General features: G+C 39.3%; 1 protein-coding gene across 1 annotated transcript in view; it reads right to left on the bottom strand.

The window, feature by feature from the left end:
* Positions 1–19815, bottom strand: part of LMBRD1 (LMBR1 domain containing 1) — a 90328-nt gene that overhangs the window by 37416 nt on the left and 33097 nt on the right. The window contains exons 4-8 of the mRNA XM_084753664.1: positions 19447–19544; positions 18375–18442; positions 13415–13503; positions 8344–8417; positions 1451–1576 (exon numbers count right to left, since the gene is read on the bottom strand). Coding sequence (XP_084609790.1) covers positions 1451–1576; positions 8344–8417; positions 13415–13503; positions 18375–18442; positions 19447–19544 — 455 coding nt within the window. The remainder of the gene's footprint in view (positions 1–1450; positions 1577–8343; positions 8418–13414; positions 13504–18374; positions 18443–19446; positions 19545–19815) is intronic.

Raw genomic sequence — 19815 nt, 5'->3', positions numbered from 1 at the left:
TGAAGGTAAGGCCTGAATTGGAATGGAAACCCCAGAATATTGGAGATGCCAGAAATACGAGGCATCTGCTGAGGAAAGCTGTAGATCCTGAGGAAAACCAAACCAAGAGCCCACATGCGTCACCAATAACAGAACCGGAAGAGCTGAGCCATCCAAGCTCACTGTAACAGGCAGTTGCCACCATGAGCCTTAGATGCCAAACATGAAACTCCAGGCTTGCTGTTTGTCCTCTTTCCCTGCTATCTTCCTGTTCTTCCTATTTTGCAGGAAGAATGTTTGCTCTTTGCCATTGCATGTGCAATTATTAACTTTATTTGCTGTCTTACAGGGTCTCATAGTGAAGAGAATACATCCCTTTCCCTCAGGACTTTGGCATTTTAGCAGCACTGGGACTGTTAAAATGCCAGGGACTCTTAAAGATAGAGTAGCTGCATTTATAGTACGGCATGGGTATAGAATGTTATGGGTCACAGCAATCCTTTGGGGTATCTTGTGTATAAAGGCTGGACTTCTGATGGTTAATTTCACCATGATGTTCTTGCATTAGGAAACCACATATAGCTGTGATGAAGCACACTTTTAGGTATGTCTATGAGGACTACTCCAGAGAGAATCAACTGAGGAAAATAGACTACCCTTGAATACAGGCAGCAGCATCCATGGCTGGGGTCCTCAGACTTGATAAGCCAGGAAGAGGAGAAAGCTAGCTAGGTAGCAGCATGCCCTTTTCTCTGAGTCGTGACCCGCCCAGACAAGAGAGGCAGTCTCCCATTCCTGAATCAAGGACTGTTCTAGGCTCTGCCAGATGGTTAGTTCAGCAAGAAAGTGTGCATAGTGTCATATCTGATGACCTGACTCCAGTCTCCAAAATTCACGTGGTAAAAGAAGGTAACTCCCATAATTTTGTCACTGACTTCTACATATGTGCTATGGCATGTGCCCATCTCCCATCACCCCTGCCCAGATAAATGATGAAAACAAAACTAGAGAGCTTCTTGGCCCACACAGCATGCCCACCTGATGCTCTGTGCTCTCCAACTGTCTTTCTTGTTGTTAAGAAAAAAATGTGTGTGATCTGAAGATGACAGAATTGTTTTGTTCTTAGAAATAGACTTGCCTCGCACGTGACTAAATGTAACCTTAAACTGCTCAACAAATACACAAAATTTGACTCTAGGGTTTTTTACACATAAAATTAGGATGACTGAGAACTGGAAAAGTCATAAACAAGCAGCAGGTTATTTTTAGTTGTAAAACACCAGTATAAATTCTCAAATTGCCAGTATCCTATATGTTGACAGAAAAAAGTTTAAAAATTAACAATAGAGATGTAATTCTTGGAACATTTAATGCACAAAATCCAAACAAAGTAAAAGGTTCTGCGTTTGCCAATGGCGAAGTCACATCATGAAGGTAATCATATGCTTCCAATGGTAAGACAGCAACTCACTTTTGACCGAATGGTTTGAATGTGCTGCTCCACTTCTTCTATATCTTCCGTGTTCTCCAGGCGCTCATAAGTAGCACTTCTGGTGCCTTTTATCAGGTTTAAAGGCAATGCCGACATGCCATATGCCTGAAAAGAAAGACATGTAAATGTTTAATAAAGCAATTCAAAACATTTTATACACAACACTGAGGCTCAAAATAGTGTCCTTCAAAGTAATAACTTGAAAGTGAGTAGTAGTGAACTAGTAAAGTAGGTCACCAAGCAACGCTCCCATACATCCCTGATCACACTCTTAAGCATCTCAGATTTTTTTTTATTTGCTCCAATTACACATATGCAGGTATGTTTTCAAAACTAATTAGTAACACTTTTTCAAAGTGATAACTTACAACTACAGACTAATCAGGCTAATATGAGTAAATGCAGAGCTAACAAAATTATTTTCATGAGTATAAAAAATAATTTTCACCAATTACATAGAGTAAATCTTTAAATATATTCCTAATATTTCATGACTAATTTGTAGACTAATTATCTATACACAATTTATTTAACATTCTATGTACAAACAACCATTCTTACTAATCTTCAAATACATTCAACAATTGATTTTCAACATTGAAAATAAACATGCCACTCAGTTGCAAATTCTATTCCCAAATGATATTTTTTATTATACCCATCAACATGAGACTCAATGGCATTTGCTATGTGGCCATTATTCAAAGACACATTAACCTTAATAGTTAAGAAATGCTGACAACTACTACCTCATAGTTACAACAACAGACTCTGACTAGATGCAAGCTTGTCATCTAAAATCTTTTTCGTATTTTTCCTAAGTACACAACCATCTCCTACTCAGTCTTCCCTATAGGGGAAGGGGCTGTGAGTCTGGGGTCCCCATTCTGTGCTGGACAGCTATAAATACTTTAAAACTGCTTCCCTGGGAAGTTACTGTTTTAGTCAGCATATGTGACATGCTCCTGATTCACAGGTCATTGTCAAAGCCCAGGTGTGTGCTACTGGTCTGACCTAGTCCATCATCAATGCTGCTTCAAAGTGATCTCACTCCAACACCCACACCAGACTACGTTATCTTCTAATTAACAAGCTTTAAGATCCTCCAGGACTCGGGAGGATATCATTCAAAATCTTCTCACAGGAGAGGATTCTGGGAAAGTGCTACTTGGCTGCTATAGCCAGAGAGGTTCTACTCACCCACCCATTCTTACCATAAATAATTTATAAATATGTGAATATACATATATACACAGACACATATACATATATATACATATACACGTATATATGTATATGTGTGTATGTATATCTCCTCAGAATCTCCCTTAAGATTGTGTTAAGGGAGTTTTACTAATTCTTTAATGTGGGCATGACCGGCTGTTCTTGTGGTCATCTTGCCTTCTCATCATTTTGTTAACCTCATCTCCCTCCCACCTGTCCACCACTCTTAAAACCTTCTAGTGACCCACTTCAAGCTCCGCTGTGTCACTCTTTGATAGGTGTAGCACTCTCCCCAGAACGCCACTTACTGCCCAGCTTCATTAGAAAATTTCAGTGCACTTCAAGTCTCAGCCTAATTACACCATGTCTGAGAAAATTCCCGTGATCTGCAAATGTGCCTTGCTTATAATACATAACAATGCGTGGTTAACATCACTGCTCTGCTAAAGTTGGCTAGAGCAGAGACTATTTGATATGTTCCCATTAGGTCCCAATTCTTTTCCTTCCTGTCTTTATTCTACGATCATTTACTAAGCTGATAATGTGCCTATAAAGATAATGCTTGATTAAAACCCTTAAAAAGAGAGAGAACTCTTGATCAACATGGAATTCTTTTTTTACATACATAGAGGTATTTATTAGAAGAGTTGAAGTGAACTGCTCAGCAGCATCATGTAAAGTATGTTAGAAAATAAAAATACTCTTGTAGTAACAACCTGTTAGGAAGACACCAGGATACTCCACCTCTCTTTGAAATCTCACTGAAAGGAGCAAAGAGAAGACAATAACCACCGACTTGGCTACCCAGCTTTGGCTTGCTTTTAAATTGCATATTTAAGTTGTAATGATTATCAAGAAAATTAACCATAATGCTTGGATTTTAATAAGCTTGAAATAAACATTTAAAAATATTAAGGTTTCTAAATAATCTTGAATTTAACTTCATACTGGGGTGTGTGTGCCCAAGCATATGAGAACACTTTTATTGCTTACTACTGCCCTCCAGTGGACTTCTAGGAGAACGGCAAGCCTAATGAGACAGTATGAGTTGAAAATGCTTCTAGGTTAGCCCTAATTGCCTCCAATTTTGGTGGTTGTTTCGTTTTGCTCTCAATAACAAATTACAAACCAAAATGTTTTAAAACATTATGTATAAAGCTTAAATATTTTTCCATCTTATTTCACTGATCAGGTTAGAATAGAAATTTCTCTATATATGTTACTCTCTTAGAATGATGTTTCCAATTCCAAAACCTTGGATTTTTGCTAGGGTTCAACAACAATAAGCACTTGTAGAATAAGGAAACATTTCACATGCATTTCTAAAACCTATAATTCAATGATATGCACTAAAACAATTCATTGTACATGTACTCCGGCCTTCCTTATAAGGACACATGCATTTTTCCCACATTTAAAATCAGAGAAGTCTGAATGTGTCCTGACACTGATGAAAGGGCAGAGGTTGGGACACAGCAACATCACTAGCACAATCACAGTCCTAGGTCCACAACTGTCACCTTCCATCGAGTTACACGCACTGCTAGTCTAAAATACCGAGCTCAAGTGACACTTGCATCTCTAAGACAGTCTTGCAGCACAGCCTCGAAACAACCAGTCCATACAGACCAGAGGAGAACAAGGAAGCACATAGTTAAACAAACATTCACTGGAACAATAAACAAAGCTGGGCAGTTTTTGCACAGAGCAAAACTAAAGGGCTGTGTTCTTTGAAGGGGAGAGCCGCATTTAGAATTTGTGTCACATTTTTCTACTTAGGTATATGGAGTTATATATTTTTCTTTTTCTCCTTAAGTACTGTTGTTTAAGTGGCAAGACAAAAAGCAACAAACAACGAAAATTCACAGAATGGCATGTCAGGAGCTTCAAAGCAGACCCCAGACACGAGAGTAGAATACCCTAAGCAGATACACTGGTTTTCAATAGCGTAAAATATTGTACTGCATTTATTATTATACATGACCACTAATAACTAATCTACAGCAAATGTGCATAGGACACTATATGCTTGTTTATGAGAACTTTAGAGGACTTTTTGAAGCTTCCCTCATGGCTGCACAGTCAGCAACCTTGTAGCTAAGCACATCACTGGCCATGTTTTAGATGGAAATATCTTCATTTAACACGACCCCACTTGGTGGCACCAGGAAATGTAAATACCTACATAGATACGTATCCCCAGAGGTTTCATTTGTTAAATCTGAAAGGTATCAGACCACTTTTAACTTAAGCTTAAACTAATAGGCAGATTAAAATAGTCTGTCATTCTCCTAACCCTGAGTTGCAGTTATAGGGCCAATCCTTAAGACACAGTAGAGTGTCAAAAGCAAAGTGAGATTTAAATCATCGACTGGTTTCTAAACCAAGTTGTATACACTGTATATACATAAGAAACACACTTGGTTGGTACAGAATTAACTGCAATATCAATATAAGCAATTAGCTATAAATTCTGGGATAGATATAATTTACATTTAGTTGGTTCTTTATATTTGGGGTCAATGTATTCTACATCTTAATTTCCCACTCTGGTACTTCAGTTAAAATCGAATCCCTTCTACCTTCATGATATCTACTATACTTTCTCTCACACTATACGAGAGATCAAGTCTCAAGCCTTTCCATAATGCGGCTGAAAAACCTTGTAGGTCAATTGTAAACAAATATAATTATTAGTGTTATCAATTACCCATTTGCACTAAAAGTGCCCATCTACAAATGGTTGCTTTTTGATTAATTTTCAAAGGACTTAGTGTAGTTTTCTGTTAGACTTTAATAAAGGTAAGAAATTACTGGCCCCTTTCTAGAGGGAAGCATGTGATGAGTTACCTGATGCTGTATATAAAGTCATGCAACCTAACTCAGGTATACATGCTGTCCTTTCCACTCTCGAGATCAGTAATAAAACGAGCCAAAACCTGGGTTAGGTATGAAATATTATCTCACTCTGCTTCGAGCATATTTTCCGAGCTATTTAAATGATATTTATTCTCCTTCCACATCCTCCCCATTCCAACTAACCATCAATTATGAATACATCTCTGACTTGCACAGCTTTGAATAATTCATTTCCTCACTCTTCATGATATAATTGCTCCGTGCATGTTTTTACTTTCACAGAGACAAGAGAGAAGTAGAAATTGCAGTTTGGTTTACATAAAACTAAATATTTAACCAAGTTAACAACGACTATTTCACAAGTAGTCCACCGATCCTAAGACTTCCTACATTGTTTAGTTAAGCCATCACAGAGAGTTTCTGAAATACTGCTCCACCTGGATCATGAAGACACTGAGATGATAGAGGAGTTTCAGAGATCCTTGAATTTGAAGCCCTCCATTTTACTGTGTGTTCAGCGTAAAGCAAAGCTGTAACTCCTAGGTTGTCTGAACCCACGCTACTTACTCTCTTCCTTGGCCTTGGGACTTGAACACTGCTTCGCTTTCTAGTCAGCAACTCACTCCTCTGTGTCCCGTGGCTCCCAATGTTAATGTAAGGACCTCTCGTTACTTTACCACTATCTTTAAGGTCGCTCTCCTCTGTATTTGAGAAAACTTGTTTTAAGAATAACTCAGTTCAACATGATCATTTGGTTTAAATAATTAAATGAAAAATTTCAAAGTTGAACAATATAAGATATTAGTGAGAAATATCTCTCTGTGGGCCGGAGGGACGGCTCAGCAGTAAGAACACTGGCTGCTCTTGCAGAGGGCCCATGTGTGATTCCCAGCACCCACATGGCAGCTCACAATCATCTACAGCTCCAGGTTCAGGGGCTCTGGCTCCCTCTTCTGTCCTCTGTAGGCACCAGCACACAAGTGGTGCACATCCACGCAAGCAAACACCCCTACACAAAACGAAAGTAACTAATTAAAAGATTTCTCTCTATTATAACACTGCTCCTACGGGAAGCTGACTTTTGAACGGTCTCAGTGACTTCATTCACTTTCCTCCTCACTCACAAACTGGAAGCCAGGCCAGCATGACCCCTGTCCTTCCTCCCTCTCAGTGGTACCTTCGTAAGGACGTCAGCATAGCAAGTAGCCTAGACAGGTACAGGCAGCATGCTCCTTCGGAACAAAGGGCAGCCATGTTTACTGTCCACATGAATGACTCAGCTTTCCTGAGGCAGCATTCCTTCTCTGTATTGCACCTCACATGTTTCCCTGGATTCTCCTCACAACTGCTGCTGGACACTGAAACAAGGAACCCGGAACCCGAACAAGACAGCATGAAGGCCATGGAGTGCTGCTGCTGGGAGGAACAGGCTTTCATCTGACTCCGAAGTCTTGCACCTTAAGACTCCACAGAGCTGAAGCCGACTCCAGGCAGGGTGAGTCCTGGGCTTTCACAGCTCCTGACAGCGGCACTGCATGTTGGTCTTCCCTCCTGTCCACCCGTTTCTCCTGACTAATCTTCACCCACTGCTCACCTCGTTTCCCTGTAACTACGAAAGCATGTCTATAAACAACACTTCCTGAACTGCACACACACAAACACACCCGTGAAACCTAGCGTCATCTGGAAGACAGACTCAAGAAGGTTGAGACAAACTCAAAGTGAGTAAGACAGACCAGCCAGAGAACAGTGCCTGGAGCCCCAGATCTAAGTCCTGATTGGCTTATAATCTAGTACTTCTTAAGACAAATAATAAATATGCTGTAAACATATTCTGAGACAGACAGATAACCACCCACGACTAGCAGATGGCAAAACTCCTTATGTACAATACATTAAAACACAGAAAACTAAGCATAAACACCTAAAGATATTAAAATGTACATTTCTTAAGCTATTTTTTAAAATGATCTATATACATTGTGTGTGTGTGTGTGTGTGTGTGTGTGTAACTAGTGGGAGTTGGTTCTCTCTATCATGTGGGTGTTGGGGGCAAGCACCTTTACCCAGAGAGCAATCTTACCAGCCAAGGTCTGCTAATTGTGTGTATTATAACACATGAATGATCGTGGAACATAATTCAATTCTGTTATTATAGTAGCAGACCATTTCTTTTATGCTTAATGAAAGACATGCACAATTTTTTTTCAAAATGACAGTATTTTTCATCTTTACAAGAATCAAGAATGCTCTATGTATAATTTCATTGATCTCTGAAGCCTCTGGCTAGCTTAAATACGGCTTATACAGCTCAGTGGGGAAGAGGTAAAAAGAAGCACTGACTATGGTTCTTTCTTTTTAATTTGACCAAACAAGAAGTCCGTATATGTAGTAGTCAGTTATCCATGCCTTGCTACTTCCAGAAAAACTAACAAAATCAGAAAGTTAGAAAATAAAGCATATAGAGCAGTGTCAGTGTCTGACTGTACAGCCACACTCCCAGAGAGAACAATCTATGAGCTAGTAACATACTGGCCAACACTCTAGGGCTCTGCCATGTACACATTACTAACTCCACTATTATACAGGACATCACTAGTTGCAATTCACAGAGTTATAAGGTTCATCTCTCAGTATTAATTTTGCCAACAGATAAGATAACCAAGTCTTAAATAAGAAAAACAAGAAAGAAATTGAAGAAGGGACAGTGAGTAGATGACTGAGGTACAAGGTTGCTTGCTGCATAGGTGACACTTCAGCTTGAGCTCCGAGACTCCCAGTGCACTTACGGTGTATGTTATGGCTGCCAGCATTCCAATCAAGGTCAGGGAACTAATGGAAAATGACAGAGCGGCTAAACCATCTGTGAAAATGAAAAACACTGTTAATGTATGTTTATACGAGTCTAATGTTTGTATTTATTATAGCATATAAAATACATAAGTCAGGCTCCTTTAGGCATTATGAAGGAATAAAACAAATATATATTACTGTGTCCTTCAAGTGCTAATTCTATTCAAGAGGAATTTTTAAAGAGCTCTTTATAAATTGATTTTCACATAATCCTTTAGCTCAGCTAACATTTCCTTACCTTTACCTTTTAAAATAAAAAAAGGTAAGGTATTGGGCCTACAAAGAAATCAAGATATTAGATGCACAAAAAGAAGAAAGACCGCCTGAACCTTGCCTTTTGTGCCCGCTTGTGTATGCTGAAGTGTGTGGAGTGGAAGTACATGTGTGTATGAAGGTAGAGAGGTTGCTCTCCATTTTCTTCTCTTTCTTTTTTCCTTTTCTCCTTCCTTTCTTCTTTTGTTCCTTAAGATAGGGTCTTTCACTGAACCGGAAGTTCACCAATTCATCCAGACCCACTAGCCAGCAGGCTTGGGGGATCCTCCACCTGCCTCCAACCACTGGTAGTGAGGTTACGGACCTTTTATGCTGAAGGCACGAATCCATACTCTGGTCCTCATGCTCTCACAGCAAGTGCTGTGCCCGCTGAGGTATCATCTCCCTGGCCATGTCAGACTTCTTTATAACTCTACATAGGAAGATCCTGCCTTACTCTCTTTTTTTCTTCCTTCTCTTAATCTTGATAATCTTGGGTTGTTTTTCTTAATTTGAAAATAGTATTTGTATGTAGCCTAAAATCTTTAGAGTTTTTCATTTTTTTCAAGATTTTCAAATTTTATTTAAATGTACTGCTTTGAGAACTTTATGAGCACTGTATTTATGTCCCTGTCGTGTCTAAAGAAGGCTATTCAGTAGCAAGCATCCTGATCCTAGAAGACTATTCAGTAGCAAGCATCCTGGTCCTAGAAGACTATTCAGTAGCAAGCATCCTGGTCCTAGAAGACTATTCAGTAGCAAGCATCCTGGTCCTAGAAGGCTATTCAGTAGCAAGCATCCTGGTCCTAGAAGGTTATTCAGTAGCAAGCATCCTGGTCCTCTGGCTCTTACATTCTTTCCATCCCATCTTCCATGATGTTCTGCACCTTAGGTTGCACTCTAGAGTGCAGGGTGGCACTCTCACGGGAAAGGAGGAAAGGAGAGTAACATGGAAGAAGAGGAAGGATTCAGAAATAACTCTACACATATGTCATTTTTGAATGAGAGGATCAGTTTGCCTACTTGGCAGGAAAAGCAAACCCAACATGAGCCAAAAATATTGGGGATAGAATATGTTCTCAGTACTGGAGAGAGGCATGAAGCTGAAGAGCTGGAGACCACCCTGGCCACACAGTGAGAAGACAGCAAGTGCCGATTAGAATGTCGTTAGCTTGACTCAAGCTAGAGTTATTGGGAAGAAGGAACCTCAAGTGAGGAAATGCCTCTATCAGACTTCCCTGGAAACAAATGTGTAGAGCATTTTCTTTATTAAAGATTGATGCGGGAGGATCCATGCTACCGTGGGCAGTGGCAGCCTGAGTCCTGGGTATATAGAAAGCCGACTGAGCAGCCATGAGGAACAAGCCAGTAAGCAGAGATCCTCCATGTTTTAGTTCCGGCCCTGACTTCCCTGCAGGATGGTACTACAAGCTGTAAAATGAAATAAAACCTTTCTACTCTACTTGCTTTTCATTATGGTCTTTATTACAGCAATAAAAATCAAACTAAAACAGAGCCTATATAAAAAAAAATAAGCAGTGGCAATAACTAAATACCCCAAATAACAACAGTCACAAAAACATTATTAACCAAATGAAATCAGGAATATTATGTCAACAAGTTAGGAAGGTCAAGAGCGAGAGTCTATAGTAAAACAAAACTGGCTATTACTAAGTGAGAATAATAACTTTCCCGTGGTATTAATATAGGCCCTATGTAGTTTGCATTTCTCTGGCTTAAAGGCGGGTCTTGTGAAACCAAATGTAATGTTTTTAATAATTTGATGTTTAAACGGTAATATGTTCATGACAGTTAAAACTATAAAATGATATATCTTTAACTCATCTCAGTTTTATTTAACACATAAAAAGAACATATTAATAAGCCAGACAGGGTCAATTCTTAGTTTTCAGGGACAGAAGAGACGGCATAGTAGCTAAAAACATCATTGCCCTTCTGGAGGATCAAGTTTGGTTTCTACTACCCACATCATGTGGCCCACAAGTGCAGAAAACTCCATCTCCAGAGGATCCAGCATCTTCCATTTGGTACCAGAGGTTCCTACACAAGAATGGCACTGCTATGGATGTGGCCAGAGACATAAATTCATACACACACATACACACATGCACACACACACACACACACACACACACACACACACACACACGCACACACACATGCACGCACACAAATAAATCTTTTAAAAACTACATTTTATCAAATCAAAGATATGTGAAAGCTATTTTTTTTACTGTCACAGAAGAAACAACAAAACTGTTGATAGTACCAAGGCAGGTCTGGCATCCACTGCACAGGTATTTTAAGGAGCCATTACATCTAAGATACACATTCGTATCTGAGATGAAAACATGTGTACAACAGTGTGAGGCTATAGCTTGGTGAGTAAAGTATCTCGTATGTAAACGTAAGGACCTGAGTTTAGATCTCCTGCACTCACGTAAACAGAGGCTGTGGTGTCATCCTCCTTAGCCCCTAGGTAGAAAGTGCTGCCCAGCACATCACAGGGCTAGCTGGCCAGGCAGGCAAGCTGAAACAGTGTGCTCCAGGTTTAATGAGAAACTTTATCTCAAACAATGAGGAGAGAAACTAAGGAAACCATTTAATGTCAATCTTTGTCTCCACGAGCAGACACATAAGCAAGCGCCTGAGTTCCATGCACACATAGATTTACCACACACCGACAATATGAGACCATATCTTAAAATTGATAAAACGATGTATTCTACTAACATATTTAGACTTAAAACGTTATTATCACTAATAATAAAAATAGCTTCCCACAAAGAACAGAGTTAATCATTAAGAATTATTCCTATATATTTGGGCTAGTAAGATGGCTCAGCATTTTAAAGAGCTTGGCACACAACCCTGATGACCTGACAGCAATCCTCAGAGCCCACATAAGAGTGGAAGGAGAGAACTATGTAAAGCTGTCCTCTGACCTGCACACTTGTGTATAAGTACACCCACATACACATCATTCATGAACACACACACACACACACACAAAAAAAAAATAATAATAATAAATGTTACTTCTAAAAAAGAATCATTCCTATTTGGGTAAAGGATAACTATGCTTGTTGAAGATGCTGAAGATACTTCCTTGATAAAAATCTATGGTCTGGGCATGTGCATGAACAGATCCTACTGACAGAGAAGCTGTGCCATACTTGTACAATCTATTACTTTGCTACAAGAAAAAAAAAAAAAAAGGAAAAAGAACCAATTACTTACATGAATGAATTTTAAAGCACTGTTTGGTGAAAGAAGCCAAATATATGTGAAAATTACAATATATTGCTAGTACTGTTAAACAGGTAAATCAATACATAGTTTAATAAATTAAAGCATGGGAGGCAACATGAACTGAATAGTACTCTTAAGTGAATTTCTGTAGTAATGGACATGTTCTCAAATGCCCTCATTGCACTCAAATGCGCACGCGCGCGCGCGCACACACACACACACACACACACACACACACACACTCACACACACACAATTTATATAAGATGAACTGCATAAATGTATGTTTGTTTTAAACACATTAATTACATATTTATGTCGTACACATGCAAGAAGAGGATGGGGGTAAATGAGACTAGACATTAGGAACCCTTGGGGCGGGAGGGAAGAAATGGCTCAGCAGTTAAAAGCACATTTTGCTCTCCCAGAAGGCCCAGGTTCAACTCCCAGAGCCCACCAACAGCAGTTGTAGGTAGAATGCCTCCTGCAGAAGGCTGGAGTTCAGGTCCCACCACCCACACTGTGGGCTCACACCACCTATAGTACAGCAGCTCCAGGGAATCCAATGCCTCTGCCCTGCACAGGCACCAGTATTCATGGGCACCTCCCCATACATGTACACAACTAACATTTTTATTTTTATTTTTTTAAAGATTTATTTATTATGTATACAGTATGCAACAGATCACATTACAGATGGTTGTGAGCCACCATATGGTTGCTGGGAATTGAACTCAGGACCTCTGGAAGAGCAGTTGGTGCTCTTAACCACTGAGCCATCTCTCCAGCCCCAAACTAACATTTTTAAAAGAAATCTTTAATTACTAACCTAATCAGTATGGCATAGGTTTTGTTTTGTTAAGATTTTCAAGAAAAGCAATGCTGACACATTTTGGTACCATAAATCTACAGTAAAAGACTAATTCATATGAAACATATAATTTACTTTCTTGATAAAATATTGCTTCATTGTTAGCACCACAGAGCACTCTCCTCTTAAAAATTTGAAATGAAAATCAATATACCCAGTGCAATTCTTTAACATATTATTCTACATACCTTAAGAAATTAAAGGTCACATTAAAATAATGAGCCAATTAAAATACTTTGCACATTAAAGTTTCTTTTGGGGACAGGGGGTATTTCAAGACTGGTTTTCTCTGTGTAGCCCTGGCTGTCCTAGATTCATTTTGTAGACCAGGCTGGCCTCAAACTCACAGAGATCAGCCTGCCTCTGCCTCCCGAGTGCTGGGATGACAGGCATACGCCACCGCGCCCAGCTAAAGTTTCTTCATAGCATGGTAACTTTATGTAGAAGTGAAACAGCTACCTACATAATAGATGGAAGGCAGCTTTATCAATATAAACCTTCTCATTTAAGTAAAGAAAATCAAGTTATTAGCAAAGCAAAAATGGCTAATCTGCATAAAATTCCAAAGAACACAGAATATGAATGACTTGAAAACAATTTTGAATACTTACGACTACTTCCAAGTTCTTCAAACAAAAACTTCACCTTTTCCCACTCTGTAGAATTTTTGTTGCTGGGAAGATTCAGTGGCACGAAAGCGCTACAGAGGAAAAAAGAACCGTTTAGAGGCTTTGAAAATAAGTTAAGTGAAAGAAAATGGTCTGATAATTTTCAATACACTTTTAAAAGAAAAATCATTTCTTCCTCCAAATACTAAATCTATAACCAGGCATAGGGTTATGAGGAGTTTCTCATCAATATACTTATTTTATTACATATTTGTTTTCCCCTATGGTATAAAAAAAACCCCTATGCTAAATTAGCATGAAACAAATACAATTATTTCAATATATTTACATGTAAAATTGAAACAATGCAACACAATAAGCAATAAGTGCAATGAAGTGAAACCAGAGGTGACTTTTGTTTTTCTTTCAATATCTTTGAAGATCTTACCCAACACACACAGGGAACACACTTTCCCTTTGTTCTCTAATCTATAAGAGAAGCACACTGAAAGAGAAGCACAGTTACAACAACTTACACTACGAATAAATGGGAAGGTCAGCCCAGTCTACAAAGCGAGTCTAGGACAGTCAAGGTAACAGAGAAACCGTGTCTCAAAAAACCAAAACCAAACCAAACCAAACCAAACCAAATCAAAACAAAACAAAACAAAAAGCAGTCAATTTATTTTCCAGGTCAGAATAATAAACAAAGACATCAAGACATTAAGATAAAAAGTAGGATGTCCGCAAGATAACATATATGGGAAAACACTCTAAACGAGTAAAAATAATTTTCACATCTCCTTCCTAAACTAACTTAACTGTAAGGACAGCAGTAGGATGTATCTACTTTTTAAAGAAGAAATGATGAATACATTGAATTGAATATATATAAATAAATATATGTTGGTATTTTACTTTAAAATACCAGTTCTTATTTTTAAAAATGCATGTAATGCCTATGTCGGGTTATTTAATTCCTAACCAGTGATCTGTAATGTAGGTCATGGTAGTGTTTCTCAAGGTTTGCCTAGCATGCCAGGGCCCTGAGTTCAATCCACAGCCTGTGGAGAGCAACTCTAACTACTTGCGTTGGCTCGCGTCTTTTTAGTCTTGGAGACTAATTCTTATCACTTTAGAAAGAAAAGTGACTCACCCAAAGCACAAGCATAAGTGTAAAAAGTTCACTCAATGTTCAGAAATTAAATCAAGCAGAAGCAGACAAGTAGAATAAATTTTTAAAAAATAATGCCTAGATACTACATATCAATAGCATGAATCTTTATGTACTGTAATTTCATTAACAGAAAAATTAGCAAGAAAGAACTACTTACATAATAATCTAGTTTCATTTGAGAATAAATTTTTCTTGATAGCTTACAAAATATGTTTTGAATTTTTTAGTTGGGAATAAAGTAAAATAGTAAATAAATTTGTAAATAAAAAATAGTAAGAAAAATTCACTTTTTGGTAATCAAAATTATTGTGCATTAGCAGAATAAGTGCTCAACTAACCCTACCTTCATGAAACACCTCATAACCCAACTTGTGAGGTTGGCTGTTCAACAAGTCTGAAGTAACAGAATAGCACCAGGAGGAAGGTCAAGTGACCCCAATTTTTTAACTAAACTTTTAAAAAAAATGATACCAACTATAAGTCAAACTGATTTTGAAAAATTAATTATTTTGATGAACTCCATCAGAGACTTAGCACTCATTAGTTGAGACGAAACTAGAGCAAAGGCTCAAAGCCCTTGCCCAATCACATCTCCACAGGGAGTTAATTAGTAAACAGGACCAAAATAATCTTCTGTAGAGAGAAATCTCAATAGGCAGAGGGAAAAATAATTATAAACTAAACACAAAATCCTATCCCAAAGTATGTGAATATTTCCTGAGCACTAGAGTAAAGGTAGTAGTGGTCAGCCAGTGCTGGGCTAAGGTAAGAAGTCTGGGAGGCACATGACAAGCAAGCACTGCAGAGGACCTCTGGACTCATGGACTCACGGACGCTGGGATGGCTGCACGAGCCCTGCAGGAGGTCAGGCCAGCCGAACTTCGAGCGTGGTTAGGAAGCCCACATCTAACTGGGATGCTACAGGCACCTGATGGCCTCTGGGAGAGGGAAAGTTAGTTTCTGTAATGTTGAGGCTCCTAGTAGGCTGAGCATCCTCAAGTGCACAGCACCATATGCAGAAGCGTATGAAAGGTGCAAATCGGAGTCCATAGTTACTCCATTTCTAGAAGGCGGGAATATGAAGCTGGGAGGTCGAGGACAGTGGGGTAGACTGGGGGAGAGTTAAGGGGAAGAGTCGGGTAAATATGATCAAAATATATTGTGTGGAATTCTCAAAATTTAACAAAAACACTTATTTTCAAAAGGCAATTGAAACCAATAATGATTGTATGTATGAGTTGTGAAGAGACAAAAACAATTAGAAAGACTATCGTGCCTCCCTGAGTGCTGGAAGTACAGGTGTGTGCCGCTGCGCCCAGCTAAGAGTTGTAGATAGAGGCAAATCACACCAATACTTCGTCTTTCTCAAAACCAGTGAATAGAGGGCACCCCAGTTTCCACAGCCACAGTAGCAGACAGAGCAGGAACATGCTAAGATTAGAATTCTCCCCCTCAACCCCTCAATACAGAAAATAATAAAGCTAGAAAGTTGCACAGGAAAACATTCAAAAATCCTTCTGAATGACTGAATTACCTTAATCAATGACTTTCAGGAGACATGAAACTGAAAGGGTGGATTCAGCACAATCAAACACAAGATTTTCACCTCCTACTCTCAACAATCACACCCTGTCCCATCTCTCTTCCCAGTGGCTCATCTATTTCTCCCTGCTCTCTGAGAAACTACTCTTTCTGATCCTCACCTGAATTAGTAGTGGCTCACCTGGCTGATCTTTCAACCTTTTAATACATCACTTCGCAAACACAATCCCAAGAGCCCCATCCACACGTCCTTTATAGTGCTGTAACTTTAAAGCAGCGTAATCTATATTAACTTCCCTGGTGTCACAATCACACGTCTTCACTGTGTTCTGACTGTCAAGTAGGATAAAACTCACAATTTCTTAACCATTGCACACTAGACTCACAGCCTACCTACCAGCCCAAGCTCACGTGCCAACGGTCTATGTGATCATTTGAAACCTCACATTGTGGTTTGTTGGCTGTTTACTTGTTAGTCTGACAGGAAAGGTGGGTTTAAAGTCACATACTTTTTACACCATTCTTCAGCTGACTAAAGCCCTTATCCCATGAGATTGATAGCCTTGAAAGAAATGGAGAGACCAGTTTCCTCCACACAGCACAGAAAGAGGATGCAGTACAAGGGGGCCATCCATGAGTCAGGAAGAACTCTTACCAGAGGCCAAACTTGTCAGCATCTCCACCACAGACTTCTTGCTTCCAGAACTGTGAAAACTCAGTGTCTACTGCTTGAGCCTTCTGGTCTGTGGCACTTTGTTATAGCAGCACAAGCGAACCTCTACAGCCTACATGCCATTCACCTTTTCTCTTTATATAACTAGCCCATCAATTCAAATTTCCCCTCCATCACTATTCCCTCCTAGTCTTCTGGTTCTGCAAGGTGCTCCTTGGTGTCAGCATCATGCATCTCTCACTGGGGGCTTAAACACCGTAATTCACTTACTTGCATGTGTCCTGGGTATGGGCCTTGAGGACAGAGACCATCAACTTCCATTTCTGGCCCCGAGATCTAGCACTGACACAAAACCTAAGTGCTACAAAGACTGATGGGCCGCCTTTCAAATAACAAAACCCTAAACCTACGTCCTTACAATGCACCCCTTTTATGACTCAGCAAGAAGGTCAAAAGAAACGGGGATGGAATTCGAATAGCAAATGCTTCACGATCCTTGGGAGCCACACAGGCCACTGGTGGATTCCACTCCCTCACAAATCATGTCTAATGAGTGGTTAAAGTATTGAAAGTTATTTGCTAAAATTTAAAACACCAAATTATGGGCTGGAATGATGGCTGGTGGCTAAGAGCGCTTCCAGAGAATCTGGGCTCAGTTTCCAGCACCCGTATGACAGCTCACAACTCTATCATTCTAATTCTAGGCATCCAATGCCCTCCTCTGGCACAGACATTCACACATGCAAAACAACCCTACACATAAAATGAAATTTGAAAATTTGTTTAAAGGCCACCAAATGAATTATAAACAAAAATTGTCAAAAGCACCTTAGCACCTAGTGTCCTCAAGAGGAGGTAGACAAAGGGGACTGGAGGACTGAAGGAAATGGAGAAATGATGTGCCTGTACTAGAATAGTAAAACAATGTTCAAAATTTTAAAAGCATGGCATTGCAAATAAGGATCATATTATTCATCCTTCCTGCTATAAAAAAATGTTGAAAAAAATCACATCTATTTTAACAAAGACAAATGTCTCCAACAAACAAGGACAGATATCAGATGCATGAATCAATGTGAAACTTCACTGACATTTCCATTAAAATACATAAGAACTCTACAGATGTGGATTTGAGCTTTTAACGTATGAACATCATGCGTGTCCATGGCGTAGCCCTAAGAGCTCACTCATGGGAACTGCTGTCCTCTAAGAAGGCCCTGTCAACATCAACTGAGGAATCCACACTCGCAATCCAGCCTGGGGAAGACTCCCAAGACACTGCAGCAACTGTTAGCATTGGAACATCACCAAGAACTGGATATAATAAATATACAAAGTACACACATATTTGTGTGAAAACCCTGAGGGTACATGCAAGAGGAAGATGTACAAATGGCTAGTCGCAACAATCAGTGTCCATTGTGGTTCCAGACAGTGGTGACATAAAAAGCCATTTGTTTGATTTTTTTTTTTGCATATTTTGTTTTCCTTGTCTAGATTTTTCTGATTGAACCTTTACTATTACTCAAACGACATCCCCACCATTGGCACAATGAAATATCAAGACTTACCCAACAAGAAGAAGTAGTGCACAGATCACAACAAATCCCAAAGTGTACTTGAATGCTGTTTTAATTTGCTGGAGGCCGGGGGAAAAGATATCTCTTAGCAAGCCTTTACATAAAAAGGTATTATGACAGCGTAATAGTACTCTCTTTTATACCAAATATACATTTCAAGTCAAGAGTGCAAAGTTTCAATTGATGGACAGAAAGTCTTACAATTTAAAGACAATTATCATCAGTATTCTGCATCTTGAATGTCTTTCCAATTATCTGGAACGGTTAGACCCTTTGAAAAGCACCACACTAAGTGTATAATTAGCCACTAGGTGAAACTGTCAAAGTAGAAAACAAGCAAAACTCAATACCTATGATATCCCTAACCCAATCACTAAAAGAGTCATTAGAACAACAATATTTTTTTTTTGTTTCTTTGTTTTTATATTTTAAGGCAGGGTTTTGTTGTGTAGCCCGGCTGTCTTGAATCTCACTCTGTAGACCAGGCTGGCCTCAAACTCAGAGATCTATCTGCCTCTGCCTCCCGAGCAGAGTACTGGGATTAAAGGTGTGTGCTACCTGGCTAAGAATAAGCAATATTCTTAGTATATGCATACATTTTGTGTCCGTAAGATATAAATATATAACAATTATATAAACATTCACATGTTCATATGTTTTGTTACATTTATACATATAAGTCAATATATAGCCAGACTGGCATTCAACTTGGCAATCCTCCTCTGTCCATCTCCAAGTACTGGATTACAGGTGTGCTGCTCCACCTAGCTTGTGTGCATATGTTCAATCTATGTGCAGCCTTTACCATGCCAGGCAGCGCTGTTCTTAGCCTTTTCTGCAAGTGAGTTCGCCTCATTCTCACAGGTATAAGACAGGTACGCTCAACTCTTATTTCAGAGATGGAGCTGAGGCCCCAAGAGATTAAATAGTTTCCCAAAGCCACCTAAGCCGCAGGGGTCTAACCAAGGGCTAGACTAACGTCAAGCGGAGTCACGCCACTCTTTGAAAAAAGAGTTAGTAATCTTTTCAACTGAGACGAAGCCTCTGTTTTAAGACAACTCACAGTGCATTTACTGGTGTCATCATCGTCCTTCTCTTCATAGTAGAAGTAGACAAAGGGGATCCAGAAGAACACACAGAAGAGTATAACAGAATACAAAGCTGTGGGGAGGAATAACAAACGGCATGATCAAATTCACCAAGCAAATGTCCTACCATCCAAGCTCTGTTTGTATATCTGGCAGTCAAACAGGCTTCGCTTTTTTCCCATTCCCACAAGAAATCAACAAGTGTCGAATAATATATCACAACTAAAGCTAAGTTTCAGTCAATGTGTAACAAAAGTGATGATGTAGCCGAGGAAGCTAACATCCGGGTTATTATGTATACAGTAGACAAACCTGTACATTATCTCACTTCAGCTAACCTTTGC

This window comes from Acomys minous (genome assembly GCF_964271855.1).
Source record: "Acomys minous genome assembly, chromosome: 13".
NCBI lineage: Eukaryota > Metazoa > Chordata > Mammalia > Rodentia > Muridae > Acomys > Acomys minous.
Note: the sequence above shows the minus strand (reverse complement) of the source record. Positions and strands in the feature narration are given on the sequence as shown.